We start from the raw sequence: 25033 nt of genomic DNA, 5'->3' as shown, positions 1-25033 counted from the left end.
CATTTGAGGAGAGTTTGGTGTGGTATCTGTTTACATTTGCTTGTTGAGAGAAGATTATACCCAAAAATGGTTGGAATAAAAAGTTGTTTACATCATTATTTGGTTGTTCATATTTGTTTGAAACTTTTGTGAAGTATTAATCTTGAAACTTTGTTATAGTGCGGAGGATCGAAGAGAATATTTGGAGTCACTACTTAGGGAATGCAAGAAAGAAGAAGCTGCTCAAGTGCTTGATGATGATGCACTAAATGATAAAATTGCACGCAGGTAAATTTCATTCTGTCAATATCTTATTCTCTGGTTGTTATTCTGGTTGCATATTTGTGCTAGACATTGTTGGTATTTGCTAGCAAGATTACCAAGTTTGTGGAACCTGGTGAAATTTGGCTGTCATGGTACATAATTTGCTGTCTCTGAATGAAATGTTTTGGTGGGAGTGGATTAAAATCTACATGTTGTTTGGTTGTAACAATAACAATGTGTTAATATGATAGAGGCTAATAATTTTATTTACCTAAAACTTCAGCTAATAATTCATAGAAGATGTTATAACATAGTTATGGTCAAAGTTGGTTCTTGGTCCATCCCAAGATGGCTAGCCAAGTGAGGGGGCCTTTTTCTGAATTAATAACCACAGGATTTTTTTTCTTGCTTTAAGCTACATTGGATTATTCTAACTAACATTACCCTTCATGTGAAGGCCTAAAAAAAAGAGGGCAGACCCGAAACATGGACAATATAAAAAGTGTATTAGCTAAACTGTGCACGAACAAGGTTCCACAGAACAGACGCCTGCTCTGATACTGTGTTAATGTTGAGTCCATGTCCATCCCAAAGAACTAACCAAAGTTAGGAGTTCTTCTCCCAATTAATAACCGCAAGATATTTACCCGTTCATGTCAGGCTATTCCCACTAGTATTTGTGTTCTAATTGCCAAGTTCTATACGACCGTCGATGGAACAGGGGCTCTGGAGCATATTATTTACGAACCCGCTTCATTGGACCTACATAATTCAACCATGTTATCAGTTGTGTATTTATGTGCAAGAATATGGTCCCTGTTTTATAGTGGGTACTTGGTAATTTAGTTTGCTCTTGCAATTACAGGGGCATTTGCTTTCTGAAGAAACTATTGGTGTACCTTATATATCTTTTTTAAAGCTATTTTTTTACTATTGTTAAATGCTGAATGAAACACCTCTTTGTTTGTTTTTTGTTTTTTTGTTTTTACCTTTTGTCAGTGAATCAGAGATCGACATTTTTGAAACAGTTGACAAACAACGACGTGAAGAAGAGATGGTCTGTGTAGATAAGATTGTGGCTATAATTTTATAATGAAACACTATTGTGAGTTAGAGTCCTTCTCAGCTATTCTAATTGGAACCTGTTCTTGTTAAATTGTTTTCAGGCTGTTTGGCAAAGCATAGTGCAAGAACAAAGCAAGCATGTTTCAGAGTCCTTATCGCTGATGCCTTCTCGGCTAGTGACAGATGAGGACTTAAATGCATTCTATAATGCCATGAAAATTTATGAAGCAGCCAATGTTGGACTCAAGCGTAAAAACGAATATATTGGAGGCCTGGATACCCAACAGTATGGAAGGGGAAAGCGAGCTAGAGAGGTAAGACTGTTAATAGCTTTTAGTATATTGCATACAAAATCATTCTGAACTAACCCATATTCTAGAGCCAGTCACTAACTCTTAGCATGTCCTGCTTCAGTTGTGGGCTTATTCCTGTGGCTTACATTCAAAATGGGTTACTGTGCTACTAACTTGTGTTTTTTGTAGGTACGCTCTTATGAAGACCAATGGACAGAAGAAGAATTTGAGAAGCTTTGCCAGGCAGATAGCCCTGAAGTGTCTGAACCTAAAGATGTGGCAAAGGGTTCATCAGTGCTGAAGGATTCTGGTGGATCCAAGCTGAGAGACTCAGCAGCTTCACCACTCTCTTCCAAGGACCTGGCACCTCCATCTAAAGAGCCAGCAATTCCATGTGATGAGCCAGCACTATCACATCACAAAGAGCTGCAATTGCCATCAAAAGAGCCTTTACCTCCTCCAAGAGAGCCAGTGCCTCCTATAAAAGAGCCACCAGCCCCAGTAGTAGGGCCATCTCCAGCACAAAATGAGACACCAGTGCCAGCCAAGCGGGGGCGAGGTAGACCTAAAAGAGCTAAAGTGGAGTTTCAAATTCCTCCATCTGGAGCTCTTCTTCAAGTACCACCCACAATTGGGTCTCAAGTTGCAGTTGGTCCCACCGCAAATGATGTTTCTGTCTCTGTTACTCCTATCCCTGATACTTCTACCCTACAGAAGGGTCCATCATTTGGAAATCCACAGCCTGCGGTCTTGTCTGGAGTTTCTTTTTCTTTACCTGCTGCTCCTCCTTCTGCCACTTCACAAGCAAAGGGGCAAAGTCGAAGGACACCAAATGCTTCATCAGACAAACCTTCTCGGAGGCGTGCAAGAAAACAAGTACCTGATGCACCGGTTGCTATTCCTGTTAATATAGTTTCTGGGCTTCCAAAGGAACTAGCCTTAAGCCCACATACACCCATTGCTTTCACCCAAGATGGCAGGATGTTATTCAGGCCTGTGGGAACTTTAACTTCAGCTGGAATTGCTTTTGAGGTTAACCCAATTTCAGGTTTACAGAAAGTGGTTGACTTTATTCCCCTTGGTTCAGGCCCCTCTGTTCCTCAAGAGACACAGAAGGGTGGTGGTCCATCACATGTTAAAAGAGAAAGGGAGGTGCCAGCTGCTGTTCCTCTGATCGGATCAAATGTAATGGAAACCAGATCTTCTCCAAGCACAGTCCAGACTCGTGTGTCTTCACTTGCTCAAGAGACACATAGTAGAGTGGCTCCATCTTCAGAAAACAAAGTAACAGAAAAGCAAGCATCACTTGTTGAGAGCAAATCTACTGCCCTTGGTAATAAATCTGCACCAAGCACAATTTCCAACCCATTGCCTTCTGTTACTCAAGAGGGACAAGAGAGACCGGTGTCTTCACCGGAGAAAAGGGAACTGGAGAAGCATTGTACTGCTTCTAAGACTAAATCTGCTGTACAAGATTGCACTGTTTCAAGGGAATCAAAAAAGCACGATAATTCAAAGGTTCCCCAATCTCTTTCAAGTATGTCAGCCTTGGCTCAAGATTTGATGGAAAGGAGAAACCTTCGAATGGGTCTCTCTGAGAGTGCTACACAGCAAAAACTAGTTGAAAAATCTGAGGACTCTGCTCCTGTGCAACCTCATCATGCCCATAAATTGGCACCTGGTGAGGAGGTGTCCAAAATGGAGATTACAAGTACTCAGACTGAGCTGACCTCAAAAATGGAAGCTCAGGATGGAAAAGGCATTGAAGTTGTTCCATTGCAAGATACTGCATATCTTAACAAGGAGCCAGTTTTGAGCCCTCAGTCTGTGAAGAATGTTACTCCTTCAGTTAGTCATCCTGCTTCTCGGAGGAAACCTGCAGCAGAAAAAAATAAGGGCACTGTACCTGTCACAATAAAATCAGGTCCTCGAAGGAAAAATGCAGTTTCTGGGTTAGGGCAATCCGCAAGCTCCACCAGCTTGGAGGCACCAAAGTTGAAATCTGCAGATGTTATCACTGCAAAGGTTGTCACTGAACAAGAGCAGGCGGACAGTGTGAAGCAACCAGGAGGAGGTACTTCAATTCAGACTTATAATTATGGAGGGAGTCCTAAAATTCAGAATGCCGATGTTTGTCCAGGTCAGCTGCAAATTGTTTGTGGAGATGGAGAAATTTCAACGCTTAATGATCAGAAGCCTATTGTGACAAGAACTGGAGAAAGTTCTTCTGATTCTACTGAAAAAAATCCTGTGTCTGTGGCAGCTGTATCTGTTGAATGTACTAAAGTTGGTGCAAACATTCTTGTTTCCGAAGATGTGAGCCTACATCGCAATGAGGTCATAGGTGAAGCACATCCAGTTGCGAGCTTGTTATCAGAGTGTAAAGATATGTCATCAGCAGAGGAACTCAGAATGGCTGGTGTGACAAACATGGGCCCGCTTTCTGAGACATGCTTTTCAGAATTTAACAAAAAAAAGGAATTAACAGACATGCCTCTTGAGGTGGGCCAGAATGTTGAGAACCATGTTGTGATGGATGAGAGTATGAGCACTGAGTTGTTGGCATCTAACAAAGAAAAGGAATTACCTGATGTGCCTCCTGTGGTGGGTCAGAATGTTGATGTCTATATTGCAACAGAAGAGAGTATACCTCCCGAATCATTGGCATCTAATAGAGTAAAGGAATTATTAGATGTGCTTCCTGTGGTGGGTCAGAGTGTTGACGTCCATATTGCAGCAGAAGAGAGTATAAATTCTGAGTTGCTGGCATATAACAAAGAAAAAAAGTTACCAGATGTGCCTCCTGTGATGGGTCAGAGTGTTGAGGTCCATGCTGCCACAGAAGAGAGCAGTAGTCCTGAGCCATCAGCATCTTTTCCTACTATCTCCTTGACAAACAATCTTAAGACTGATCCAGAGGAAAGTGAACCTACAGAAAAGAGTCCTATGGGCGGCACAGGTGTGGCAGATGGTTCAGAAGTTCTTAAGGCACCTGAAACGACTACTAGAGAACCTTTGATTGTAAATGCAGCTAGTGAAGCTGATGTCCACTGTGAGACTGCTGAAAACTTGCTAGACTTGAGGCAATCAACTGAAGACGAACCAACAGCAGAGAGGTTGGAGTCATCAAATGTTGTTCATATTGATCTGATACAGGAGGATTCATCACAAGACAAATCAGTCTCACAGAATGCTGAACTGATCTCAACTTCTTGTGTTCCTGAAAATTCATATGGCCCCGAGCAATCTGGACCTGAAAAGCTACTTGACAACAGTTGTGAAGAGATAAATGGTGTTGTTCGTAGAGTTGCAGAAGAGAATAATGTTACTTCAGTACATCAAGAAGAGGCCAGACCAATTTTCATGCCTGAACATGCAGAAGGCATTGCAGAGCAGCAGATCAGCCTTGAAAAGCCTCTCATAGAAGGTTCTCAAGAAGCAAATGATGCTAGTCTTACACTAAAGAAAGGCCCTTCTTCTGAAGTTGCTGCAGTGAATGCTGCATCCAATTTAATTTGTGATCCTGGTGAAGAAGCTAAGGTGCCATGTCATTTGAGCCTGGAAAATTCAGTTATTACAGAGGGTTGTCAAGAGTTTAATGATACTGTACCTGGCGTTGGTCAAGAACTGGACACTGAGCAAGCAGTCCCAATGAATGACATTTCTGACCCAAACTGTAATATTGTCAAAGATTCCATTACCGTGGAGGTTTTTCAAGAGGTTAATGCTACTTTACCTGGTGTTTCACAAGAAGTGGACACTGAGAAAACTGTCCATAATTCTGTGGAGGTTTGTCCAGAAGTTAATGCTACTTTATCTGGTGTTGTACAAGAAGTGGGCACTGAGAAAACAGTACCAATAAATGACATTTCTGACTTAACCTGTACCAATGATGTTGAAATTTCAGTTACTACAGAAGGTTGTCAAGAGGTTGATGTTACTGTATCTTGTGCTGCTCAAGAACTGGGCACCGAGAAAGCAGATTTGACACATTTGGGGCAGAATAGCCTAGAAGAGTCATCTCTTATGAAGTTCTCTCAGAAGGTAGAAGATGCTGCACCTTTTGATGCCCAGGAAGGATACATTTCTTGTGAAAAAGCAGACCCAGTGGTTGCTGAGCCATTGATTCATGGTCCCAATGTAATGTCAACTGATTTGGATCAAACTTGCCTAGAAAAGCTGCCATCTATCGAAGCTTTTCCTGTGTTGAACAATAATGCACCTAGTATTTCACTTGAGGAAGACAAATCTTGTGAGCAAACAGTCCTGATGGATTCTGGGCTGAAGTTAGTTCATGATCCTGCTAAAATTTCCACTGATTTAGGGCTAGATGGCCCAGAGTGCCAAGATGTAAGGGTTGAATGCAAAGAAGAAAATTCCTGTACAAAGACAGTTTCAATAGATGTTGAAACAAATCGTACTTCTGCAGTCACTGAGTTATTGTCAGATTCAAATAAAGCTAGCATTGACATGGCACCTGTGGAGGTTAACATGGAGGTACATTGTTCTACTTCTAGTGTTACTCATGCAACTGATTCTTCGTGTGGTGATACTATCATCTCTGAGGGGTCAGAGAGGGAACCAACAAATGATTCTTGTACAAATGTAGCTGATCTGGACACTGCAGAACGTGCTTGTCTCATTGATTCTGTACAACAAGATCCAAGTCATCCTGAAACTGGGGATGCATGTTTTGCTTTTGATGAAGCTCCAAAGATCATAAATGGGAGTGCAGAAGCAGTAGGTGATGAGTCTGCCTTGGGGTTAAAGTCACCCAAGTCTGTGGTTGGAGGGCAAGACAATTCTTTCAATGCAAATGATAAGATGAATGAGATCATTGTACAAGCAGAAATTAGCAATATTAATATTACTGGTTCTGATCAATCAGTTGTTGTAGCATCCAGTGAATTAGATATCATTGAATTGAGTAAGAATGTTATGGTTTCATCTCCAGTTACATGTCCATTGGAGGTTCAGAAGGATGTTTCTGCTGTCAACAAGGTGGTGGGTTTGGGAGGTGGGTCTCCTATCCATGGTGATGATCAAGATGTTGGGACACCTGTTTCTGCATGTTCTCCTAATGGTGTGAATATAGTCAATGGAGATGCACCTGGTCTTGCTTTAACAGTCAACCATTCTTTAGGGGCTGAGAGTGGAACTTCTGTAGATAATATTGGCGAGGTAAGTGGCAAGTCATGTGAGCTTAGTTCTACTGATACTTGCAAAGATCTTGATTTTGCTGATAAAGCTGTTGATGCCATCGGAGTGGTTGGAACTGGTGTAATAAATCTCTCTGTTACTTCCACTTCCGCTGCTCCTGGTCCTACATCCCAACCTGAAGGGGAGTTTACCAAGTCGGACAATAATTCAGTTGGTGTAATTATTGGTTATGAGGCTTCCGTGGATCTATTGAATGATGACAAATCAAATGGACAAGATGTTTCTCCTACTGCTGATGAGGGTCGAACGGATAAAAATATATCAAGTGGACAAGTTGATCCTGCTATATTTTCACCAGATCTGGTCCAAGGAGAAGGACAATTGGAAGTAAGTCATAGTGGTGATCTGGTTCCAGAAAAACTGGATCTGTTGAATGACTCCAGCCGAGATGGTGTCCCTGGCTCTCTTGTTTCAACAAGTGCTATGAACCATGTGATAGTAGATGCCTCAGATGACAGTCATATAGGGGTTGATACAGCTGCAGCTGTAGCTTTTGTATTCTCAGAAGAGACAGAGAAAACAACCTCGACTTCTAGTGAAATTATGAGGCTTGAGAAAAATGATCAATGTACTGTGGCTGCCCGTAGCAATGGTAAAACTCTTCCAAACACTGCCTTGGAATTTTCTTCTCTGCGTCAAGAAACCCAGACAAGTGAGCAAAAGATGGAAGAGTCTGGTCTTTCCGTTACCCCTAGCGAGTGTTCCATTGAGATGGATCCAGTAAAAGATGATGAAAAAGCCCGTCTTCCCACTATTTCTGACCAGGATAACAGCCAAAAGGTTAAAAATTTATTGAATGCTACGGAAGTGGTTGTTGAAGAAGATACCCATGTATCTGAAGCGACTGTAATTGTAGCTGCAGAATCCTCTAACTCGGAGATTCTGTTCCCTAGTTGTAGTGAGCTTCCAGCGGTTTCTGGTGGTGGAGATACTGAACTAACGGAAGGTCGAGTTCAATTAACTCCTGGCCTCTCTGATGTGGAAATGCTATATCTTCCGGACTCTCAAAAGGGTGATGAAACAACCGCTGATGTAAAGGATGGTAGCTGTTTAGATGAGTCCTTAGACGCCAATGTAGGACTATTATCTTCCCCTTTGAGGGATGTTTCTGAGAATGATCCAGTGGCCAAGGACAACGATTAAGTGAATGGGTAGGTTTGGCCATGCAAGGATTATATTAAGCCTCAATCTAATTTATGTGGCACAAAAATGGCAGTTTTTTAACAACGAATCTGCACAGATGTACCTGTATCTATAAGACAACTCTCCCTTGTCAATATTCATGTATAAAATTTCCTCAGTATTAGTATTAATTTTCTTGGGGAAAGCAGAGCCCCCGGAATTTTCAGTTCTCTCTCACGGTTTACCATTATATACTAGAAGGCTGTTAGCTGGTTATTTACTAGAATAACTTAATAGTGATTGACAGGGAAGAGGTATGTCTATTGCACAAGTTATATACTGAAAGGATGGATACATCTGCTTGCTTCATGTATTGTGGCCAAGCATTTACTGATAGAGATAGATCTTTGTTGCAATTCCCGCAGCTTGGGTAATGAGACAGGACCCAAAACTCTACTTTCTGACGATTTCTAGATAAGAGGTCCTGCGCACTCCATGTTGTGGTGCAGGGCAGAGACGCTGGATACTTTACGTCTAATCATTTGGAACAAAGCGAGAATGTCGATCGAAAAAGTATAGTGCGGATTGTTGACTGCTTCTCCTCGAATCATCGTTGAGTGGGGATTTTATTCTTTTTCTTGAGTGGTTCAAGCAGAATCGACAGAGCCGACTGCGATGAAGACGGAGCTTTGAATGGTTGATTTGAACAGTAAGGGTGGCAGTCGCTTTCACGCACCAAGAACTAGAGGTGGTTTTGGCTTGCTTGTGACATGTACATCGATGCTGACAGGGAATCCCCCATAGCGGTGTCACTTATTGGTATATGAATATGTATATGTATGTGTATGTATATATATATACACATATATATGGTAAAAAAAATGGTGCCACATTCTTTTACATAAAATTTTAATTAAAAAGATAAAAAAATAGTTTCAACGTAGAGAGTATAGTGAAAGTGTAAAAAAGCCCAATCAATGGGTTGATTCCCTATCTGTATATATATATATACATATATGTACACATTGATCCAACACGAAAAGTTATTATGTGAAACATGTGAAATAGTTGAGATAAGTGTTGATCGGACAGTTGAAATATCTGATATAGAGTTTTGCACATTTCGCACCAAATGACTTTTTGTATTGGATCGGTCCTCTCGCCCCAATTCCAGACTTACTTCCAACTCCAAACCTCTCACTCTACGCCTTCCTCTCATTGCTCAGTCCTCGATGTCTTCGTCTTGACGCCTTCTTCCCGATGTCTTCGTCTTGACGCCTTCCTCTCGACATCTTCGTCTCAGCCATATCTTCTCCTTTCTCAGTTGCCTAATCTTCATCTCAGACACGTCTTCTCCTTTCTCTAGCCATCATTCACTATCTCTCACCATTCTTCTCCGTTCCCCCTCTGTTCTCGTCTTGCCAAAATCGACGATATCATCAACTCCACTCTATTTCTCAAAGCCGAATTTCATAAGTTGATTAAATTAATATTTTTATTTTACGTTGTAATTATTTTATAAATTTAGACTAAACTAAAATTATTTGATTTATTAATAAAATTTTAAATAAAATCATCTCATAAAAGTGTAATCTATCAAAGTATTTTTATATAATAAAATATTTTATTATTTATTTATTTATTATATTATATTACTAATTTAAGAGTGATAGTTTAAATATTGTAAAAGTAAGAATTTAATAAAGTATCTAGGCATTATAAAAGAATATTTTTTATAACTAAGTAAATTAATATTTTTATTTTATTTATTTAGATTTAAACTAAAATATATCTTAAATAAAACTATAGGTTAAATCTATCAAAGTATTTCCATTATGCACACTAATACTAATGGGGTTAGGAATTAGAATTCAATATATGAGTGTATTTTTGTAATTCTTCAAGAGGATGTTAGTGAAAAGATTAAACGAGAAACTGAAATGAATTATGAATCGCTGTGGATGTTTGAAGACGGTGTGAGTAGATTTTACCGAAGAATTGACCAAGCTCTTTTCTTAAATGATTTCAGTTCTCTCCATCCACATCGCCCGCCACCGTTTTTAGGTTTTTGTTGATTAAAAATTCGAAAAATGAATTAAACTAGACTGAACCAAAACTGTTTAGCAGTACATTCTGGGTTTTATGGTTTTCTCTGAATCATTTTTGTGCTCCAATTTCTAATTAGCCACCGGAGAAGAACGATTCCATCAGGAGCTGGAAGAGCAGGAGACGGAAACGCAACGCGCTCGGCGAATTGCTCTTCCTCCGAGGACTGTTAAACTCGTATGGACTTCTCCTATGTACAGCTGAAGCCAACAGAATTGGTGGAAAAAAAAAAAAAAAAAAAGTGAAAAAATGAACCCCAGGAGGGTCTTCCTCTTCATCTTTCATCCCCCTCACTGGTTGTATGGAGCTAATGCACTTCTCTGTCTTGATCTGGACAACCGGTTCACCAACTCGTCCAAGGCTTCTTTCATCCATGGATATTGGCACTTCTCTCTGGCTTCGACCACAGTAACCTGTTGCACAAGAAGGACTACACATTAGAACAGGTTCTGAAACAGCCATGTGTAAACCTTCACGAGCACGGATAGGACTGCATGAAAGGAGTCTGTACATACCCATTTGCGGCTCCGTGTTTGTTTCTCTGGCCACAGATCGCGAAGCTCTGTTACAAGAAGAGGAAACAGATGCCCCTCGTGAAATATATCTTGGCTTTTGCTCTTGAACATCCATTGACCCAACTTCGGCTGCAAAATCGAAAGGAAGACGAAAATTCAGTATCCCTCTCAAGCGGAAGTTTATTTAGGGTTTAGGAAAACCGAGGAAAATGGCCAGGATGCATCACCCACCTGAATTTTGCCTTCAACGCCGGCTTCTTCCAGTGCCTCCCGGCAAGCTGCGTCTTTCATGGTTTCATCGACCTCCCATCCTCCCTGAAACATCACCGAAGGAGAACGAGTTCATAAGACTAAATCCAGGAACTGTAAATAATGACTAGAAACTTGAATTTATTGATCAGACACCGGAATGGGTGATCCGTTGACATTGTGGTCTATCTGTTTCTACATTCCTCTGGTCTTTTTTATGTTTGCCGATTGATCACACCTAGAAAAATGAGCATGGAACCAGTTCCAACAATACCAACCTTAGGAAACACGAGGCCGTGGCCCTTTTGCGCACTAATGACAAGTACTTCCAGGGCTTTGTCCGTGAAATCACCTGTAGTCTTTAATCTATATGGAATGCATCTGCATACAATCGATAGAGAAGAAAATGTCAAACAGAATTGCAAGGTTATTAAATAAGAGAAGTGAATCGTTTTCAGCGAAAACCCAGTACAAAACACAGAGCAGAAAAGCCGATTTCTCTTTTTTCTTTTGTGTTGGCAAAAGATTTTCAGTCATGTAAAATCGAAAGTCGAGATTAGATAGAGATTTCGGAACTAACCCAACAACGAGACGAAGCCCGTTGCGATTGTAACGCTGAAGTTGCCTTCCCGTACGAGCAACCAAAGCAACCATTTTTGTCGACACAAAATAACTCGGAGAATCAAAATGCGGAAGGAGAACAAACACAGGACCCACCCTTCAAGGCTTCCCCCCAACGAAACAGCGAAGATTCACAATTAGAAAGGCTCGTAAACTCATACAATCTCAGATTCCTAGTCGACAAATTTTGAAAACCCAATGGAAATCCGGGAGATGTGTTGGTTTCAGGAACTGTTGGGCCAGAACTGAAAGGGCGGAGATAGCGCAGAGGCTCTTTTATAGGAGAAAGAGGCGCGTCAGGAGCAGCAGGCGGGTCCCGCCTGACATTTGAAAAGTCGCACTCCACCGTCGGTGTCTCGGACACGGAGGTCTGCCGATTCGGATCCGACTCACTTTCCCCGTCCTTTCTCTCTTCCTTCTACGCCTTCCCCGGAACCGAGTCTCTCTACCTGCCTCATCTCCCCCAAAATTAAATGCTACCAACCTAATCAACTCATCTCGATGCTGTTGGGAGGATTGGATCAGAAGATTTGAGGGCTCAATCGGGGATCAGGATCGTAATTACGTCCGTTTTGTATGATTTTTTTATGGTTTCAATTATTGAGGAACGATGAACAGTTCTGTCTCCCTCTCATCAGTTAGTGTTATCTAATGCTCCCTTCTAATGGTTTCTGAGAAACATATAAGATTCATTACACATCAATGAGAAGACAGGTTTCTAGAAGAAGACAAGATTAGCTGGTGGACTCTTCAAATGAAGTCTTTCGACCATTAATCAGAGTTGAAGTTGTGGCAAGAAATTCTTATGAAAATTTTGCATTATAATTACAAAGAAGGGCCGAAATAAAAATAATTATTTCTGGATCGTCTGCACTCATTTTCCCTGATTGACGCCTCCCGCCTACCTTGAGCGAGTAAAACTAGAGGAAACGGGTGTGTTAGATGAAACTGGGGTATGACGGCCGGAAGCAGGAGTCCACACGGTCGTCATTTTAATGTTTTGGAACAGAAGACCGGCGTCGGCATCACGCGTGGCCGCTTTTCATTTACTAATTATTACTCGGAAGAGTAGACCAAGGCCACCTTCCTTCGTTGCATTCCGCCCATCTACTCAACCCAATCCTTCCAACCTCTCCCTCTCCCTCTCCTTTTCAATTACCTTGTATACCCCATTAACCAGACGACTCCGCCTACAGAGACGTAAACAGAGAGCATGCATAGAGAGAAAGGGAATTGGTCGACCTCACGTGCAGTAGATTTCGGGTTGAGATCCGATGCGCGCCCCCACCTTCCAAAATAAAAAAGACGGACTCGAGGGCCTCCCCTCGCTTTCGTCATCTTCTCGCCGTCAGCTTCCGTAGTTCCCTGGGCGCAGTATTTACTATTTTTACTATGAAGCGGCCTCGTCGGCTACCTGGTTTGGACAAGGATTCAGGACCATGGACGCCATGCCGTTAGCCTGACGACATTGCTGAGACGAGCCGTTAAATTAATGCTCCTGCCCACCGCAGTTCCATTAATGTTCCCCTCGTCGGCACGATGACGCAGCTTCAAGAACTGTTGGGTTCTCTTTGTCTCTTCGCCGACACCAAACTAGTTAACTTAGCTAGTCGTAAAACTGTTTTCTAGTAATGAATTCTTGTTTCTGGCTATAAGCTTGATCCCCAGTTGAGGTAATGAAATTAATCAAGTTGAACAAGAGCTAATCGCTTGGTTAGGTTTTGAAAACATTGCTTATCATCATGTTTTGGAAGGTTTTGCGTAATTCTCTCTGCAAAAGAGTTAATGTGGAAGCTGGGTAATCTGCAATAAATAAATGAAACTAATATAAATTCAGTATGATTATTCTAGAAAAACAAATTTTGGTTGAAAATTATGTTTAGTTTTAGCTATGATTTCTATAATCCATTTGAAACTTTTAACAATGCGAGGCCGCGATTCAGAGTCTGTGGAAGCTAATGGAGAAAAACTCAAGAAGTTCCTCTTTTCTTTGACTAATGCATATTGACCATCTTCCTCAGAACAATCGCATTACTGCGACCGAGTCATCGTTTAAGGGCGAGGAAGTACTCCGCCTATCCCTTCTAAAAAAAAAGTCACCTGCAAGTCAATTCTGGCATCTTAATCCCATTCTTCAACGCCAAATTCATCTCCCATCTCTACTAAACTCAATCGTGTCGGACGACTCCTGAATTCTACGCAGTTACTCTGAATTTTGCTAATCTTCCCATCCTTCTTATTCCTTTCTCACGCGGATTCAGATGATTATGCACCCTATTTTCTCGATTCCTCCTGCTCTGCACATTTGTATCGCCGTGGAGAAAAAATGTAGTTAGACAAATTGGCAAATGAAGATTTGTGATCTCACTCGCATCCAGATGATTTTCCACCCTATTTTCTGGACCTCCTCCCGCTCGATTCCTTCTGTTCTGCACGAAAATAAATAGTTAGACAAATTGGTAAATGAAGATTTTTGATCGGTCTCACGTAAATGTTTATCTCTTTGAGTCTCCCATGTTGAGTGCGTGGTTACAGCTCGTGCCGTCGACTTCATGGAGCTGTCTCTTTTCTGGAAATGGATTTCAGAGAAAAAACTGCACCCGACTGTAAAATATGACGTAAAGAAAGTTGGTAAGCGCATCAAACAGAAGGCTTCGCGGGTAATCTCATTTCCGGTCGTTTATATGTTATTACGTTTGGTTCATTAAGTCTCACGTTCTGGATTCGGTGAAGAAGGGTAGGTCTCTCATGGTTGATTCTGACGCATTAATGGAAGAGATGAGTTGCAAAGTATCAATCATTTAATAATCTTAGCTGGATGTTGATAGCCTTTGGACGGTGGCCTATGATTGGATAACTCGCAAAAAATAAAAAGGAATCCTCATTCTTCTTCATTCTGTATATTTTAATGGTGGGAAGATTAGAAAAAAGGAGTGACGGTTCATGATTCTTAGCCTGAAAAATGAAATGTTTAGACGAAGGAAATTTTTGCAAACGCGATCATTCTGATCTCATTACCGAGCCTGAAGCAATTAACTCAATTTTGGGTACTCAGATCCATCTCTTTTCTTTACTGATTTACAGATTAGTTTCCCTGAGCTGCTTAATTCCATTTCTTGTACGAAAATATTTTAACTGATGTTAATGCTACAGAAGATGGTTTCTGGAGAGTCAACCTGCGGCTCCAAACCTTTTGATAATTACAATTAGCAAAGTCGCAGAGGAGATTATTATAGATTAAAACTCTTAATCATTGAACATCACGGTTCATTAGAAGTCGGTTTTAGGTTAATAAAAACTGAGGAGAGTTGGTGGAAGAGAACTTGGATTAATGGGGTTGGCCCCTTGCCTCTTCCAGTGCGCTCTAATATCTTATTAGAGCTCGGACGAATCAAACATTAAAAGGTAAAAGATTAAACCAAGAAAGAATTTCCAGTAAGGAAGCTTCGTTTACAGATTGTGCTTCAAGTTCTCATATTCATTCAGGTCAATTCATGAGGCTCTTTTGGTTCAGTTTTAACACCTCGTGTTTTGTGGCAGAAGACAAGATTAGCCCACAGAGAAAGAAATTTTGCTGCTCCTAGAACCATGTGGATCAGAAGATCAAGAATGAAGAACCTGCGGGGCCTACAAGTTGAAGAATGGTCACACCATGATGAGACAACACAGGCCAAGGGGCACATGTTCTAGGGTTAGAAATGGTCCAATCTTTGGAAGTTTCATCAGGTTTTCGTCTGATACATGTGGGTGCAAGAGGGGTTTGTCCAAACATGTTGTTTAGTGCCATAACTGTCTTCAGAGGTGAAGTCCATTACATGAAACAATGCCATGTCTTCACCAGTTTTGAGAGTCTAGATTGGCCCCTGTAAGGTCTTCCCTACCCTATGAATAAGTCTCTCAGATTGGAGTCAATTAGGGGAGGATAGGTAGAGATGTGGAGGTTCTGATTAAAAAAATGTAAATTTTGAAGAAAAAAAAAAGGCTTCCAACAACATCAATCCAAATCTAAACATGTCTCCTTCCTCTTTTTTAGAGAAAAAAACAAACATGTCATGGTCAATTTGTGTATAATTTACGCAAAAGTTAGGTCATCTTTATCTAGATTGTTATGTGTAAGATGATATCTGACCAGCCCCACAAAAGTGGAAGCATAGACATCTTCAATTTTAGGCTATTCGCACGTCCGCCTCACCATTCTTGAGATGCTCCATTTATTACTAGTCCATACCCTCGGTGCTCTTCACTCTTTGTTCCCTTGGCCAGCAATTTTTTTAGGTGGATTAAGACGATTAATGATACTTTTATCAGGGAAATCTTTAGCGAAGCACTTTGTTTAGAAGATTTGTTACCCTTGCTTTATCAGCCAACTCTGTTTAGAAGGGCGGAGACGCAGATGGAAGAAGGTAGGGGAGGGGCAGAGTCCTGTTTCATTCCCTATCCCTTCAGTAACAGATAGTTTGGAGGCGGGAGGATCACCTTCTCCCAGGTTTTTTTTTTTTTTTTTTTTTTCAAAAATCAGCAGCAGGTGAAGCAATTGGATTAACCTGTAATTAACCTAATTGACCTGAGTTTAACCAACTCAATCAGGTAAGTATGACCAAATTTAACAGCATTGTTTTCTATATCAGGATGAAATATCAACATGAGAGGAGAGAAAAGCAGCATGAATCTTGAAATTTGCTTATAACTGCACAAACAGAGCAGTAAAGCATTGCCTGACTTTTGCATACTTTTCATTTCATAGAACAGATCCAAGAAACCTCAGACATTTTATTCAAGCTGCATAGGCCTCTGGTAGAAGAATATCAGTTCCAAACATAATTTTATGTACAAATTAGCATTTTTCCCACAATAAATTGCAGTAAAATTCACATGACAGTAAATTAAGTTACAAAACTAAACCACAACACCCTACATGAGAAGGCCTTTTCCAACTAGGAGCAATATGCAACATCTTCAAGACTCTTCAGCAAGGAATGAATATCTTCCGTTTGTGGGTGTGACATGTCGGCTATATAGAATGTATGCAGCAACCCCCTGATCTCGATCCAACTAAACCCTGTTCTTTTGTTTAATCTTTCATCTCTTATACTAGACCTCATCTTTGCTACCTTACTCCAACATCTTGTTTCTGCATAGATATTTGACATCATAACATGATATCCTGCTTCTTCGGTACCATCATTACAGTTTAAAATATGCTCTCCTGCAGTCTCTGCAAGCTTAAAATTGTTATGGATCCTACATGCACTCAAAAAAGCCCCCCAAGTATCTCTTGAGGGTTCCACAGGTAGACTCTTGATAAACTCATAAGCTTCATTCAACCTTCCAGCTCGACCAAACATGTCGACCATGCAAGTATAATGTTCACAGAATGGCAAAATTCCGTAATCACAAACCATTGAGTTGAAAAGCCGGCACCCTTCAGTAACCATACCAGTATGACTACAAGCAGAGAGGAGACAAGTGAACGTAGTCCCATTTGGCTTCACCTCTGAAGCTTGCATTTGATTAAAGAGTTGCAATGCTTCTTTACAGTGTCCATGGATTCCATACCCCAGAATCATTGCATTCCATAAGCCTGTGTCTTTTACCTGCTTGCCATCAAACAACCACCTAGCCGAAGCCAAACTCCCACACTTAACATAAAAGTCAACTAAAGCACTAACCACAAACAAATCCAAGTCAAAGCCCATCCTTATCACATATGCATGAGCCTCTAAACATGTTTTCAAGACGGCAAACTGACTCAGACCAGATAGAATTGTACACAAGCTAACGTTGTCAGGCCTTACACCATTCTCTTGCATGTGCTTGAATTCACGCCAGGCCTCACAGACGAGCCCACCATGAACAAATCCTGCAAGTAAAGAATTCCACGTGACAAGACCAACAGTTTTACATGTCTCTTTCATCTTAGTAAATAAACTTAGAGCTTCATGGTAATTGGCAGTTCGTAGATACCCATTGATCATCACAGTCCAAACAAATACATCTGGTGCAGTAACACGATCAAATAATACTCGAGCATAATCTGTTGAGCCACACTTTATATGGAAGTCCATAAGTGAGGTTGCCAAGTGGAGGTCAGGTTCAACGCCTGATACCAAAACATGCCCGTGAACAATTTTGGCAAGTTCAGTAAGCCCTAAAGCAATCGAAGCTTGGATAATAAAACTGAAAGTGAGGTGATTAGGTAAGATATCTCTAGTGGTAAGCAATTGCAAGTACAAAAGCAGAGCTTCTTTGTAGCACTTGTGGTCAATGTAGGCCTTCATCATGTGATTGTAGGTATGAACAGTTTGCTTCGGCAAATTATCAAACAGTTTCTTGGCATCATCAACAAGTCTGGAAAGGGAAGAATACGCACTTAACAATCTGCAAGCCAGTACTGATTTTGATAACAGCTGGTGGGTAGTCACTAGAGAGTGGGTCCTTTTAAGGTCTGAAAGAGAAGGTGCGTTAGTGAGAATGTGCAGAAGTTGCTCGTATAGAGTAGAGTGGCAGCGAGTAGTAGTGATACGAGAGCAAAATAAAACTGAGTCCCGGATAAATGGTGTAGAAATCGTTCCAGACAGAGAACTTTGGGACCCCCAAAAGGATTTTAGCAATAACATTTATCCATCTGAAGAACAGGGACTCAGTCCCGAGAAGCAGATACTATTCAAGGCTGCAACAAGATAGAAGACGCTCTGCACAACAAGATAGACTGCATAAGTCAAACAAAGGTTCGAAAGAAATCTGAAGATTTGATGTTTCAACTGGATTTCTATTTGTTAAATAGAATTTCTTCACAAATTTCTTTCTCAAGGTTCTTAAAACCTCATGATGAAAGGGGTCGTTCAACCAACCTAACCACCGTTCTTTCTTTCCCTAATCTTCTCCCTCTATCACATTGCAAGTTTGATTTTCTATTTGATGAGGATGTAACACCTCATTAACCTTTGCCCATGTGTCACCTTTAGTAACACCCAAGTGGCGCTTAGGTGGCATCCCCTCTCGTGGAATGAAACAGCCTGCACCACTAGCAATCAACCATGAAAAATAAAATCCATCAGAACGCGATATGTCAGACACGTTAGAGGCATCGAACGGTCGAGATCAGTCGTTGGCGAATTAGTGGCTGCTTAGAACAAGTTGGTCAAATTCAACTCTTCCACAGGCGACTCCCCTAACTTTAAGATTAGGATAAATCGCCAATCTGATCAGACAGTTAGTTCAGATTGAACCAATCACAGAGAGATTATCGAACTGACTCCTGTACAGACGGAGATTCTAGGATCTAGAGTGGGCCCTCCTCGTGCTATCCTGAAGTAATAACCATCCAACCACAATCATCCTTCGTGCTCATCATTTTATCAGCTAAAATTAAAAGATTCCATTATGTGGACACGTAGCAGGAAACGTGGCACAGTTGAACAAAATGATCCCAATTGCGACTCACCAAAGATCTTCGTCAATCAGCAACCATGATTCGTCTCTTTCTGATTGCACCACGTGGCACTTTTCCTAATTCTCCACGTTTACGCCTGCTGCTTGCTCTGCCCCCCAACAAACTTAACGGCAAACTGACCTATTCCCTCGTAGTTTTTATTTTAGTTTCTTTTGGATTTTTTATTTGTATTTTCAATTTTACCCTTACAACCAATTTAAATGACTCTACGTCCGTTGACGATATTGATGGTAATAAGAAAATATTCTAGGGTATTTGAGTCTATTCAACTTGAAACTGACGCGGTTGAATTCAAAGGAATCGTCTAAGATTGATCCAAAGAGGCAGTTCCCATTCCCACCACCTACTTGGACTCACAAACAAATCGTGATTTCTTACCTCTCCTCGCATATAAAAACTCTTCATCTTCGGGTTTCTCCCTAAGAATATTAAAACTACGAGATTTTCGCCAAAGAGGTCGGTTCGTTCTCTCGTTTCCTTCTGTTTCTGGGTTTTCTCTCCCGTTGGTGAAGAAAAATTAGCGATGGAGCTGAAGAAGAGGAACGCAGCGGAAGAGGTCAAGAGCACGGGTCTCCTGATTCACAGCCAGGTGAGGAAGATCAAGCAAGAAGATGAGAAGATTGAAGATTACTCTCTGACGGAAGCGGAGATTAGACGTGCTTTAAGGGAGATTACGAGACAGATTTCGAGGTCGCCGCTTGGCATGACGCGCCAGCCCATCTCCGTCGGTGACTCGTAGGAGTAAGAAGCAGAAGAAAGAAAGCTATTAGGGTTTTTTTTTTTTTTCCGCCTCTGGACTTGTATAGTTTTTTTTTTCCCCTGGAAGTATCGTATACCTGATGACTAGGTCACAGTAGACGAAGCGAAGTTGTTCTCTTGGTGCTAGATGTTAATACTTAGTGCTTTTTTTCTATCGGTTTTGGATGAAACGAAATGGGTCAATTGAACCTCTATTTCATGTGGTTGTCTCTCCTTTTCATGGCTGAACTCTTCACATAACACCTTCGATTTTCTTGGATTCTTAATTCTTCTGAGCAATAGAGATTTCTTGTGTTTACTTGGGTGATAATTTGAGACACATGGATGCTCTCAGTATTTTATTTTATTTTGTTCTTAATCAAGGAGCCTCGCTTTGATCGTTTCTCCGTTCATTGATATTTCCACCTCCTCCACTATTCTCAGAATCAAGAATTGCCAGGGCTGTCTTCTCTTTTCTCCTGAATCTTTGTGATAGCAGAAAAACTATTTGGCACGAAGTCCACTTGTTCTTAATCTGGAAAGTCTTTGTGGGCAAGTGTCCAACCGCAATCACACACCAAGGCAATTTTCGTTCGGAAGGCCGAAATTTCATTAGCTTCGCTTCGGTGAATGATGACTTCAAGGTATCCAAACCGTGCTTCTGTACAGTTTCAGCTTCGCTTGCTAGAAACACTCTTAATGCAGCCTTACTGGCAGCTCACCACTAATTCAGGGCCTGCTAAGGAAACCTGCATGGATCAAACTCGATCAATAAATTTGCAACTAGTATCAGAATGAGGTTGACATGATCATATCTGAAATAGCAATACAGATCCAATCTAACATTAACATAGTCTATTAGTGCTTTTTAATACAACGGCATCAACTTGGAGGGTTCACCATTAAAGATTATGATTACTGGTTTGGTGTGACATCATGGATCAATTGCCCGAACCTCCCAGCTACCCGTACCTAACTAAATGAAGCAGATACACAAATAAACTCCATTTGTTGGCACGAAGAATAAATATTCTTCTTTACAATGCTACATCGGCAGTGCTTTCATGGGAAATGCATAATCTAGATTTTTCCAAACATCAAATCCAAAACTAGGAAATCTTGTGATTCCAAGCATCTTTGTTATCGTGGTGGAGTGGAAAACTGTCTGTCTTCTCGAGAAGGTCATTTCTAAAATCTTAATGTTGAGCCTGATGGAGTTGACAAAATAGTCAATGAGAAATGCCATGAGAAGAGGTCCATCTCCATGTGAGAGAATCTCCTGTTGCCATTTGGGCAGGGAAGAGAAGAAACCGCTGACATGACCCATCCAAGAAAAGATGCGTTCACATCTGGCCCTCCAAAGACATGATTTCATGAGCAACATTTTCAAGTGCAACTTTCACTTCTTTCTCAAAATCGATGAGCAACAATATATTTTATTTATCTAGTACAAGAAAGAAAAAAAACTTAATCAATTAAAACTTGCACAATCTTGAATATGAATTCATCAAAATTGGAAGACCCAAAATACCTGATGAAGTACAGGAGCATGTTGGAGGTTTTTATGTCTTCTTTTGAGAAAAAAACTTTGTACAGAGAAAGCTTCAGGCAAGTTGCTGAGATAGAGCCACCAATATGATCCAACAGATGCTCTTTCCTGCAGAAGCCTCAGAACCCATCGTAAGGCCCTGAGTTCTCTGCCACATGATCGACATAGTATTCAAATTACTCCATATTGAACACCAAGACATGCCTGCGGTGAATGGTAGAAATGACACCTGGTGAACAGAGGATTCTAAAAATCACACCAGTTTCATACAGAAGCTTACCACTTGGAATTATTATACCAACAAATTAAATCACATCTGAGACCAAGAAGAAGTGGAAAACACAGAGGACCGGAGAAATAATAGTGGTCCTCTTAATGGTCAGGCATGTTTAAGGGAAACCTAACTGTGCACCTTAGATTAGTTTTTGGAAATCAATTATGGAACTAACAAGTCAAACAAAAAGATGAAGGCCATTCACCAAAGATGTGAGAAAAGAGCTGAAGACCAACCTAGCAATGGAGCAAGGAATTTTACAGCATAATAAACAATGATTCATGTCGCAAGCCCCAATATAGACTGAACAAGCCTTTGAGGAGGAGCAGGAGGAGGAGAAGGATAATAATTAGTGATGATGATGAACTACTACTACAGGATATTCCGTCAAACACTCTTCTAGGACAACCATAATGCCAGTAAACAGAGAAAAGCTTAAGCAACAGAATTAATGAAATCACAAAGTTTTCTGTTCTGGTGTAGTCTTTAGAAATTATGTCCAAAACACCTTTCACCGAAGATTTTTTTCTCTCATCCTACACTGAGAAATGAGCAGCCATTACCCCAGCACCAGGAGATAACAATACCTAAGTCTTTCACCATAAATCAAATTCCAATGTCAGGAACCTAATTGCAACAAGATGAGATTTGACCAATTCAACATAATCAGAAACAGTTGAGGAGAGGATTTTCTCTATAATGTCATTCATTTCTGAAGCTTCTGCTGCATATACAGTCGCCTCAGTGCCCCCTGTTACTGCTGCATCTGAACTTTTACCCAGCACCAACATCCTCATGTTGCTGAGATAAGGCAAGAATCAAAATGAGGCATAAGACTCCCAAAATAGCATATCTAGAGTTTAATTTCTCAGAATTTGCATGCAGTACAGAAGTTAGCCACTCATCGATACCCCTGGAAAAAGAAAACTATTTTATCCAGAAAGGATGTTTGATCTTAGATACTGTAGCATTTGAATAATCATCTGGTTTTGTTAAATTACAATGACAACCTAGAAGGGAGCTCTTGAGTGAAGGAACTGTACATCCAGAATATAAGTATATCGGAGAAAGAGATTGATAATGCTTCACATTTTTTTGAGCATGTATGTATAAGGAAACTCATACATCTATAAGAACTTAAACTATCTAGTGACAACATTGAACATACACCGAAATTGGACTCAGCAGTTTTCTTTCGAATATCTATTTAATCAAAAATATATTTCTCTTTTAAAGCATCAACAGAAGATAATTTTTCTTTTAGTGCACCAACAGAAGATCTTTAGAAATTAGAATGTCTTACTTGTGCTTCAATCTGCAAGTGCCCACAAATAGTCCTTCAATAAAGAGCAATTTCTGCTTCCATTAGCTGACCATTTTGAACTAATTGTCCTAACAAATGTAACCCACTACCAATATATTAGTATTTCAAAATCATTATTCCATAAGTTCATCTAAATAACAAGATGTTGAAAAATAGGTATGAAAGAGTCTTACATGACCCTCAAAAAAAAAAAAAAAAGTCTCATAGGGTAACAATTCATTACAAGAGTCTCACGAAAAAATATCTCATAGAAAATTTTCAATGAAAAGGTGTCTTAGTTATGTTAGTCTTCTATTTTTGTTCAGTTGTTTAATTATTGTATAACTTTTCTTTTAAGTGTTTGACTTTGGGTATAACTAGGATACGGGTAGTTTAATTGTAATCTAATTGTTGAATTTATAAAAAAAAAAAAAAATACTTCATTGACTTGTTGTAATCAGAGTACATGAACCCCTATTTATAATAGAGGAAAGTAGTAGAATCCAATTACAATTAAACTACCTTTGTCCCAATTACACCCAAACTCTAACACTTAAAGATAAATCCTAGAATAATTAAATAACTCAACATAAATAGAAGATTAGTATAACTAAAACACCTTTAAACTGAAACTCTTCTGTGAGACTTACTTCCATAATAATTTTAGCTCCGTAAAACTTCTTATTGTGTAGGACTCAGCATGCCATCATTGTATGGGCTTGGAGCCTTCTCCTTGGTCTATGAGCCATGAGCCCATCTTCCACGTCTCTTAGATGTATGGGCCTTACTTGGTCTTATAGGTTTGGGCCCATCTTCCAACACACTTGGATATGTAGGTTTTCCTTGGTCGTGTGGGCTTGGGACCATCTTCCAACACTAATTATACTTGTTTCTTCTATTATAAATAGAAGTTCATTGTATTCAGTTATAATCAAGTCAACAAATTATTTCTCTTTTCATGAAATTGAACACAAGAAATATTTAATACTAACATATATAAGCTCATCTCAACATGCAATTTGTTCACAAGACTAGACACATTTGGTAATATAGAAAATGGTAACTGCCTCAACCCAAAATCAATTCAGACTACAAAAGCAAAGAAATGAAACCTCGAAATTTTTGAATTCACAGATAGTACATAAAATTAATAGTAAAGTCAAACCAATAATCTTACAGATTCCCTTTAGCTTGTTTAAATTTGATGATTTATGTTGGATTCTTCAGTTTTAACTGCTTATTATAGAATAACTTTGATGACAAATAATTTAACTAGGATCCGATTGAAGCCAGCATGTTGTAATACAAGCTGTCAATTTCGTAAACATGGCTAAACATGTAACATATAAAAAATTAACTGCAATAAAACAATAAAAAAAACAACAATAACTATCCTTGTGTACCAATTATCCAAAGTAACTAACCATGCAATTGCTAAAGCCAAACCAAATTCTTAGCCCCCCCCCCGACCTCTCAGGAAGCACAAGGAAGAAAATGATCAGTCACTACAATCGTATAAAAGCAAGCCTACTTTAGCTCAAGTGAACCATGGAATATTCACACTACTGAACCAAGAAATTAGCTTAATTTGTAGGTCACAGATATAAGTGTATGCAAAGACATGAAAAACTTTCCTTCTGATAAAGCTCTAGCACTTTGCTCATCATTCCTATTGATGTGCATTTTCTACAAAAACAAGCTCAAGAGCATCCATCCCATAGTTCAAAGATAGAAAGGAATCAATTGTCTACCATAAGTGCAGATGTATTGGTAATACTACGACACAAGCAAATGAAGTCCATGCATGTCAATTACTTGCAAATAAGCATCTAGTGTTGCTTTCATCTCCATCTGAAGTTGATAATAAAAAACTACTTTTGTACCCTAACCATCTTGCAGATTAACCATCCTCGCTTTTAGGAGAGCCTCCATCACAGCCTCCGCAACCAGCTCATTTGTCTCCACATCAAGAAACCTAAGAAGGGCTACACTATCCCCACCAAAGCCCTTGATCAGCCATTCAATTTTTAAACGCTTCAGGCATTCTTTGCAGCATATAAGGACCTGTCCGCAAGCCCATGCTGAAGAATCATTGTCCTCTGCTTGATGCTGAAAAACTGAAAAGAATAAAACTTTTATAACCAACAATGTTTCGTCTAGATAAAATCATAACCATAAAGTAGCATAGATGACATAACGCCTCTATCTCTACCAAAGGTTAGAGTTCCATTGATAAACTCTTGATTGTGATTTTCGACCAAATTTTAACCAAATGCAAATAA

At 40.0% G+C, this 25033-nt stretch overlaps 4 protein-coding genes across 4 annotated transcripts in view; 2 read left to right on the top strand and 2 right to left on the bottom strand.

The window, feature by feature from the left end:
* The window catches only part of LOC137956030 (chromatin structure-remodeling complex protein SYD-like), a 29938-nt gene extending 21769 nt beyond the window's left edge, over nt 1-8169 (top strand). The window contains exons 26-29 of the mRNA XM_068803325.1: nt 160-267; nt 1243-1300; nt 1410-1622; nt 1791-8169. Coding sequence (XP_068659426.1) covers nt 160-267; nt 1243-1300; nt 1410-1622; nt 1791-7964 — 6553 coding nt within the window. The 3' untranslated portion in view covers nt 7965-8169. The remainder of the gene's footprint in view (nt 1-159; nt 268-1242; nt 1301-1409; nt 1623-1790) is intronic.
* Nucleotides 8170-10060: 1891 nt separating this feature from the next.
* Nucleotides 10061-11666, bottom strand: LOC137956765 (nudix hydrolase 18, mitochondrial-like). Its single transcript, XM_068804382.1, has 5 exons — nt 11394-11666; nt 11092-11194; nt 10796-10879; nt 10565-10693; nt 10061-10462 (listed from the first exon to the last, which is right to left on the bottom strand). Exons 1-5 carry the CDS (start codon nt 11465-11467, stop codon nt 10340-10342), a joined length of 513 nt encoding a protein of 170 aa, XP_068660483.1. The 5' UTR covers nt 11468-11666; the 3' UTR covers nt 10061-10339.
* A 4537-nt stretch (nt 11667-16203) lies between these two features.
* Nucleotides 16204-18152, bottom strand: LOC137957264 (pentatricopeptide repeat-containing protein At2g20540-like). The gene has a single exon (XM_068805017.1). The coding sequence runs from the start codon at nt 18049-18051 to the stop codon at nt 16369-16371; it is 1683 nt and encodes a 560-aa protein (XP_068661118.1). The 5' UTR covers nt 18052-18152; the 3' UTR covers nt 16204-16368.
* Nucleotides 18153-19257: 1105 nt separating this feature from the next.
* LOC137956806 (uncharacterized) lies at nt 19258-19913 on the top strand. The gene has a single exon (XM_068804434.1). The coding sequence runs from the start codon at nt 19411-19413 to the stop codon at nt 19624-19626; it is 216 nt and encodes a 71-aa protein (XP_068660535.1). The 5' UTR covers nt 19258-19410; the 3' UTR covers nt 19627-19913.
* The last annotated feature ends 5120 nt before the right edge of the window (nt 19914-25033 follow it).

Source organism: Aristolochia californica, unplaced genomic scaffold, assembly GCF_029961685.1.
Source record: "Aristolochia californica isolate CCGP_79_NKW_82.1479 unplaced genomic scaffold, dmAriCali1.0.hap1 SCAF_2, whole genome shotgun sequence".
NCBI lineage: Eukaryota > Viridiplantae > Streptophyta > Magnoliopsida > Piperales > Aristolochiaceae > Aristolochia > Aristolochia californica.
The sequence above is the reverse complement of the archived record's forward strand: the minus strand, read 5'-3'. Positions and strand labels throughout refer to the sequence as shown.